Source organism: Suricata suricatta, chromosome 3 (genome assembly GCF_006229205.1).
Source record: "Suricata suricatta isolate VVHF042 chromosome 3, meerkat_22Aug2017_6uvM2_HiC, whole genome shotgun sequence".
Taxonomy (NCBI): domain Eukaryota; kingdom Metazoa; phylum Chordata; class Mammalia; order Carnivora; family Herpestidae; genus Suricata; species Suricata suricatta.
This window is the reverse complement of record NC_043702.1, coordinates 86,321,339-86,329,902: the sequence shown is the minus strand read 5'-3', so window position 1 is coordinate 86,329,902 and position 8,564 is coordinate 86,321,339. Positions and strand designations below refer to the sequence as shown.

Here is an 8,564-nt window from a genome sequence, read left to right as displayed (position 1 = left end):
AGAAAGAGAAATTGAACACTGCCCAGGCAGAGAGACTAAAAGGTTTCATTCAGAGAGCAAGAAAAAGGAGACTATGGCAGGAGATGAAAAAGAGACGGGGAAAAATGATATCTAGAGAAACTCTATGGTCTGGTTATTAGAGAGAAAGAGAGAGAGAGAGAGAGAGAGAGAGAGAGAGAGGTAAGGTTGAAGGTGTAGAAAACGCATCAAGAGAATGGATTAAATATGGCTCCTTAAGGAAACCTATAACCAAAAGACCCAGTCCAGAGGAGGGGAGTGAGAAGAATGAAATATGTTCTCCCTTATCTGAATAGCAGGAATTGATCTAGAGTTAATCATGACATTGCTTTAATGCTGGTCTTAGGGGAGGGGCTGTTCATTTCCATATCATCAATCTGGGGCCTGGTTAAAAATAAAAAGGAAAAAGAAAAAGAAAAAAGAAAAGAAAAAAAAAAAAGGAAGAAAGGGGTGGGGAAGCAGCTATCCAGTGCAGATGAGCGTGGTTTGGTGTATGTGGGTCTCACCTCCACTGTGGGTACTGTCGGCCTCTCCCAGAGGACCTGCCTTGGTGGTTGTGGGGAGGAAAATAGCGATCCCCCCCCCCCATAGGCCCTTCTAGGACCAGGCATTGCAAATCACTCTTTTGGGTCCAATCTCACTGTGCCACAGGGCACAGCCAAGGTGGGCTATGTTTGATGTCCCACACCCAGCCTCATTTCCAGATCTTAATTCCGTGTGCATTAATGATACTGCCTGTAATGTAACCCCACAAGCCAGGGCATTTACTAGCAGGGGATCGAGTAGGGGACCGGTTCCTCCTGATGCCGACCACCTCCCTTCTGTACTGTCTATCCTGGAGGGAATTTCTGGGGCTAGGCACCCAGCCCAAAGAAAGGTTTGCAGTTAGAGATAGAATCTCTCTCTGAAAGCCCTGTGTTTAGAGGTGGGATGATAAAATCCTTCTCTGTCCTGGGCTGAGGTTTTTCTCTTCTCCAGGGACCACCAATACCAAATTTCTATAACTATAACTCATGCCTCATAAGTATTAAAGACTTAAACACTTGGGAGTGCCATTATTTTGATGCTGAGGGCTATTTTGACTTATCTGTTAATGCTGAGACCTTTTGAATAGTGGTATGTGATACATAGCTCTATACCATCTGTTCTAAGTAAGTGCAGTGTTTCCCAGAAGTTGTTTGGGAAAATCTTTAGGAATTTTGGTTGTTTCACCTTTGGGTGGTACTAGTAACTTCTAACAGAATGCAAAGATCCTGCTGACTATTTTACCTTGTAAAGGTATAGATAATTAACCAGTCATAAACGTCAAGAAGTTGTATACCCATACTTTGGATGAAAACTTATTTTGTCAGAATGGAGAAATTTACTGTGATGCACTCATTTCTAGAAAGTATGTTCCATTAAAGTTCGAGGGCATATTTTAGGAAGCATTTTAGTGATGGCATTTATAAAGTTTGATTACTGTGGAGGAGAATTATACAACTGAATTTCTAGCACTTACATGAGTTTTTGCATAAGAGGGTTGATTTAAAGAGCTAGAACTATATTAATACATTTAAGTTGTTGAAAAAATATCTTTGTCCTATAAAGACTGAAGGCAACGTAATGGCAGAAAGAAAGACAATGAAGTATGATGTGGACTTAAATGAACTAACATTGGATGGTGAAGCATAATGTGAACAAAAAGACCTATGTAGATGAAATGTAGGGCTTAAAAAGTATCCTGAGCTGTCCAACTATGACCTTCATCAATGTCCTAGAAAGAAAACGGGTCGTTGATGCCAGACTGTTAATTGGTTGATTGTGTAATATATATGACTTGCTAGATATTTATGCCACTATTAATTGTATTAAGAGCACTTCAATGTATAGGTTCTCTTTCTTTGAAGTAATAATTTGTTACATTTATTAAACTCTGATATAAAAAGATCCCTTTAGATAATAAAACCAATCTAACTCAGTGATAGCTTTAGTAAATCAGACCTGCCTACATATGCATGTACAGTCCGATATTCCAGGTGGGTATAGCAATAACCATTCCACTTACAAAATAATGCCTAACTAGCATGTAATGAAATCTAAGTTTTGCACAAAATACAGTTTTTGAGAATGGGAAGGGCCGAAGAGCTTTCACTTATTTCGACATAATTGTCACACTACTGGGTATAAAACCTACCTCTCTATTGTAATATGACAGTCTGCAATAAGCAATGTAAGATAGAGGGGAAACAAAAAGAAAATGTTTCTGCTTCAAGAAGAGAGAAAAATGCTTTCTCTGTTAAGCTTTTAGAAGTGATGTAATGAAATCAATCCTACCGCAGAAAGTATGTTTTAAGGATGTAACTAAATTATGTCTGTTTACCGAAATAGTTTCCTAGGGATATTATATTCCACAAAGATAGGGCATTTCTTAACTTTAAAAACTACCCAACACAAGCACTTAAATATGTAGAATTTCATTTAAATAAGTCAGTCAACAATTTTTTATAAAGTATTTAACACTTCATTGTAGAAACATAGGCAAAATGACTATTATAACCAAAAATGAAAAATACTGTTCAATTTAAAAAATGTACTTAAACAAGAACCTGAAAAAGTTTATGATATGCATAACATTGTTCAAGCAAAATTGCACTAGTATTACATAAATCAATAGTTTATAAAGGCCCCAATATGGCAAAGTTTAGAAATAGGTAGTATGCATGCACATAGTACAACAAAAAGTCTCTTTATAAAACAGCAGTTTTTTTAATGCTTGTACAAAGGGATAAAGAGCAACCACAAACATATTTCATCTGTTAGGTTAATACATTATGACAGCTAAAAGTCAGTCATGTCTATCAGAGGAACAAAAAGCCCTCCATACCTTGTGAATAAATCTTTTGTGCCTTTAAAGATATCTGTATAAAAATGCTATCCTTTTTTATACAACTTAAATAAATCGTACATTTTTCAATCAAAATTTGAAAACAAGCAAACAAAAGAGTGAATGGGGTCCGTGTGTTTTGCATAAACCAAAAAAACCAGAGTACCAGAGTAACTGGTCAGCATTTATACTCTCCACCTTTGAGTTGGGGCAGATAATTGTTCTTCTATAACTTGGAAAGTCCTTTAAGAATACATTTTGAATAGGGCAAACAATGGGTTAGCCATATGGTGTATTAAAAATATTTCCCAAGTACTGTATATGGCAATAGCTGTTTTGCCTCTTCCTTTTGACCTAGCAAAGAGAATGCATTCACATAATTGAAATTGTTATCAATTTGTGTGCTTCTATATTATTGTTCAGTGTTCTGTATGGTAAGGAGTTGGGTTTATCTTCCACAAAATGCACATGACTGGGAAGAACTTCCTAAGGCATGAGTACCCAGTGCCCTGTTGTGCTCTCGGCTGGCTGTTTACATCAAGACTGAGGGAGAACAAAAGGTCTTATCCCATAGCAAGTGTGGTCTTTGCACTTCTGGTTATATATTTTTTTTTTGCTATGTCCTACCACCTAAATATAACTATTGTTTACAGGGTGTATATGTTTAGTATATCACATAGAGTACACTAAATTTTGGCAAATGTAGTCCTATGTATCCATGCACATTATTAATTTTATATATTTTTAAAAGTTTTTCCTCAAAATTCTCATCTATCACATGGCAATCTAAGGCTAATTTCAAAGCAGGTGATGCTGGACTTGGGAGAGCTGGATATTTTCAGCAGTCCGAATCAATCTTAATGGGCACAAAGAAGAGAGTTGACCAATCATTCCTCCATCAATTTAAATGGAAAAATAAAATGACATTGTATTACAGCTTTCAGATCATACAATGAAAAAGTGCAGAGATCCTCTTTGTTGATTAAGTAGAACCAAAAAAGTTCATATAAAATAGATTGCTCATATTCACACTACAAAGGAATATGTTTAATTTTAACAAATTCAAAGGTGAATCATATCAGCAGCATTGTTGTAAATTGTATTGTAGTGCAGTCCTTTTTCATAAAAATACCATACAAATGGTCAATCAATAGTCATCAGCAAAAAATAAAACCCAGAAAACTCAGAAAACAATTAACCAGGAAAAAGATAAAGAAAGAGGTAATGCTGATGCCAAAACAAGAAAAATACTGTTGGAACATACAAAAGTCATCCTTATGTTTTATACATTTATACAGCATATAAAAGGTATCACTGATTATGCCACTGTCTCTCTTATCCCAATTTCTATTTTCTTTGGAAGCAGTTCTTTCCTTTCATCAACACTTCCTAAGGAGTTTCGACAGTTTTGCCCATCCATATATAATTTTGCATACACTGGGTTGGAGTAATTTGTTGGCTAAAGGAGACAAAAAAGAGATAAATATAATTTTATTACCAGTTTCAACCACATTAGTTATTTTCTAGGATGTTTGTCTTTTAATGTTAACAACATTTATAGGCAATACATTTAATTTGCTAAACAGTAATTATATAAATGTAATTTAAATGATGTTTACAGGCTTTAGGTTGACTTTTGCATGGTATTAGATTAAAACATAATTGTAGGTTTTTCAGGTAACTTGGGAATCTAAGTGGAGCTTTGACATGATATTAAAAGCCCAAGATATATTTGTGATAACAATATTCATTGAGACTTTATTTAAAAGTATAAAACATTAGACAAAAATCGCCTCTTTTCTAGTCAGTATATTTGCTCCCTTATTGCCATGGCAGCGGTAAGAAAGATGTGTTTACAGAAAGCCGTCTAATTGCTTGAGGCTTATAATTTTTCAGTATGAAGTTAAAAACAGGAAAACAGAAAATAGTAAAGTATATTGGTGGAATAGACTTAAAGACAATATTTTGCTTCAAACAACCTATATGTATTTATCATTGGAAGTATTTTGGATTTTTCCAAGAAATTTTGGTCCACAGTTTTGTTAATTTTCATAGATACTTAGAGCACTGCGAAGTGAAATTGAGACATGCAGAAGTGATCTCTTTCAGGTGAAAAACATGCAAAGTTTATGATTTTTATGAGTTGATACTTTACCCCAAAATTTACTGCCTAGTCTTTGCTGTTTTGTTTTGTCTTCACAAAAGCAGAACACTAAATCTTAGTTACAAACAAGAAATAAACAAACTTTGAGCCATGCAAATGAGACAAACAGGATAAAGAATGAGAATGGACAACAACTGATGGGAGAGAGGTGCAAGGGAATCAAACAAAATCAACCCGAGGAATCTTGATACCCCTATCTTATCCCGTTTCCATCCACCATGAACCATGTAACTTTAGGCAGAGTACCTTTCTCTAGAAACTTGTTACTCAATTAAAAAAAAAGTTTAACAATGGTTTCATTACCATTTCTAATTTCTCTATATGACACCGCAATTTGTAATATATTTTTATTTAACTGGGTATCAGTTAAGTTGTATCTACTTAAGAAAATTTCTTACTAGGAGGTGAATAACACCAAACATGAATTTAAGCTTAAATTATTTAGTTTAAATTTCTGGCTACAGATTTCTATGAATAGCCACCACTCCCTTTTATTGTTGTGCTGTGACATTTTCAAAATCAGAAAAAATATTTCTACTTAATAGCTTGTCTAAAATGATAACATGTCTTATACGTGATCTTACATAGGCCATAAGACATGTCTCAACTTTGATGCTATTTTCAAACCTCTTGTTAATTAAAAACTCAATTAAAAATAGCCCTAAGTGTAGTCTTCCATTGTGAGGCGTTCTGTGATGGAATGGATATGGAATAATGAATCTTATTGTCTCACCCCAGCAGTAAGTGGTCCTTTCAAATCAGAGTTTAGGTAGATGGGCGGCGCTGTGTGTGGAAGCTTGAAAGCGCTGGACCCTCCCCCTATGTACCTGGCCTGTGTGTAAACAGAGAATTTTAGTTTCCGATCTAATACTATAGAAAGACTTTCATTGACACAAACTCAAATTGTCATAAAAATAGCATAAAAATAATCATTAGCCCTGAGGCACACACAGTGGATTCATAGAAACCTTAATAGATTAAGAAAAAAAACTATTAATATGGAATCTGTGCTTCACAAGTAGACATTTTTATTACGTACAGTTTACTGATAGACATGGCATGCATCCAGAGATGTCCATTCATTTCTATTTATTTTAACTTCATCCTTCCCAAATTGTATCTTTGCTAACAGCTCTGTGGGGAGAAAACAAAACAAACAAAAAACCCCCACAAGCCTCCCTGTCACTAACGGGTTCCGACAGTAGCCCACTCTGAAAACAAATCTCCGACTGCTTCTAACTAAAGATTTATCACCACTCTATATTGAACAAATTAAAAATTTGATATTAAAAAATCCATTTGGGGAATCTGACTCTCCAGGTGAATTACTATTTATACTAGTTCACTAAGTCTCCATGCAAGGATACTGACTTTAGATTTTCTTGGGTCTAAGGGCAGAATTAGCCAGTCTGGTACACTCACATTCAGGATAGAGTATTCATACTGGCCCAAAAGAGGGGAAAGTACTACTTGAAAAGTTGCACAGCATACAAATATTAATGCATATACAAACTCTAAGGTGAATTAAAAAAATTCACTACTAACTATTAACATTTGAATAATCACAAAATTTGCGACAAAGGCAAGGGTATCAGAACAAGATTTTAAATACAAAATCAAGCCAATATTGCCTCTTTTTTCCTCCAGAAAGATCTCATTTTTTAAAAATACTGAAAATAATCTAAGGTTTGAGATGAATTAGTAAATACTAATTCCACTTTCTTATAATCAAACTATTCTGTAATTGCCTTCATAGTCAAATCTCTTTATTAACTTTATTTACTACTTTAGTTACTTTGATAGAAGGTATGATTGAGGCATGAATAATGAAAGTGACTGGTCTATAAAATCCTCTTTGTGTTATGCAATTTTTAGTTGATCACGTCATGACTATAACACTGTGACACAGCAAATACTCTGAAAAATATTTGATCATTAAGAGTGCTTCGGTGTGGCCCTTCGCTTTCCAAAAGTGTTAAATTTTATTTAAATGTTTATATACTTTATAGTTTATTGTCCATTTGGTTTCCATATAACACTCAGTGCTCATCCCAACAAATGCCCTCCTCCAGGCCTATCACCCATTGTCCTATCTCCTCTACCCCCATCTTTCCTCCAATTCATCTCAGTATTCAAGGGTCTTTCATGGTTTGACTCCCTCCCTCTCACCAACTATTTTTTCCCTTTCCCCTCTCCCATGGTCCTCTGTTCAGTTTCTCCTGTTCCACATATAAGTGAAACTATACAATATCTGTCCTTCTCTGCCTGACTTAATTCACTTAGCATAACACCCACAAGCTCCATCCATGTTGCTACAAATGGCCAGAGTTCGTTCTTTCTCATTGCCATGTAGCATTCCACTGTATATATAAGCCACATCTTCTTGATCCATTCATCACTTGATGGACATTTAGGTTTCTTCTCGTGATTTGGCTGTTGTTGAAAGTGCTGCTAAAAACATTGGGGTAGATGTGCACCAGCACTTTTGTATCCCTTGGGTGAATTCCTAGCAGTGCTATTGCTGGGTCCTAGGGGAGTTCTATTAATTTTTTGAGGAACCTCCACACTGTTTTCCAGAGCGGCTACACCAGTTTGCATTGCTGGCAACTGTGTAGGTGGGTGCCTGTTTTCCCACATCCTTGCCAGCACCTATTGTCTCCTGGTTTGTTCAGTTTAGCCACTTTGAACGGTGTGAGGTGGTATCTCCATGTGGTCTTTGATTTGTATTTTCCTGATGATGAGTGATGCTGAGCATTGTTTCATGTGTCTTTTGGCCATCTGGATGTCCTCTTTGGAGAAGTGTCTTCTGTTTATGACTCCTCTGCCCATGTCTTCACTGGATTATTTGTTTTTTGGGTGCAGAGTTTGGTGAGTTCCTCATAGGCGTTTGGATACTAGCCCTTTATCCGATATGTCATTTGCAACTATCTTTTCCAATTCTGCCGGCTGCTTATTAGTTTTATTGATTGTTTCCTTTGCCCTGCAGAAGCCTTTTGTCTTGATGAGGCCCCAACAGTTCATTTTTGCTCTTGATTCCTTTACCCTTGGGCATGTGTCGAGTAAGAAATTGCTGCCTTGAGGTCGAGGAGGTTGTTTCCTGCTTTCTCCTCTAGAGTTTTGATGGTTTCCTGTCTCACCTTCAGGTCCTTCATCCGTTTTGAGTTTATTTTTGCGTGTGCTGCAAGAAAGTGATTTAGTTTCATTCTTCTGCATGTTGCTGTTCAGTTCTCCCAGCACCATTTGTTCAAGAGGCTGTTGTTTTCCTATTGGATACTTTTTCCTGCTTTGTCAAAGCTTAATTGGCCATACATTTGTAGATCCAATTCAGGTTCTCTATTCTATTCCATTGGTGTGTGTCTGTTTTTGTGCCAATACCATACTGTCTTGATGATGACAGCTTTGTAGTAGAGGCTAAAGTCAAGGATTGTTAAGCCTCCTGTTTTGGTTTTCTTCGTCAATATTACCTTGGCTATTCGGGGGGTCCCTTGTGGTTCTATACACATGTTAGGATTGTTT

At 36.2% G+C, this 8,564-nt stretch overlaps 1 protein-coding gene across 1 annotated transcript in view; it reads right to left on the bottom strand.

Moving 5' to 3' along the window:
* Nucleotides 1–2,742: 2,742 nt before the first annotated feature.
* The window catches only part of LRP1B (LDL receptor related protein 1B), a 1,807,041-nt gene continuing 1,801,219 nt past the window's right edge, over nt 2,743–8,564 (bottom strand). Inside the window, exons 85-86 of the mRNA XM_029933319.1 lie at nt 5,782–5,880; nt 2,743–4,343 (exon numbers count right to left, since the gene is read on the bottom strand). Of these exons, the coding sequence (XP_029789179.1) occupies nt 4,203–4,343; nt 5,782–5,880 (240 nt within the window). The 3' untranslated portion in view covers nt 2,743–4,202. The remainder of the gene's footprint in view (nt 4,344–5,781; nt 5,881–8,564) is intronic.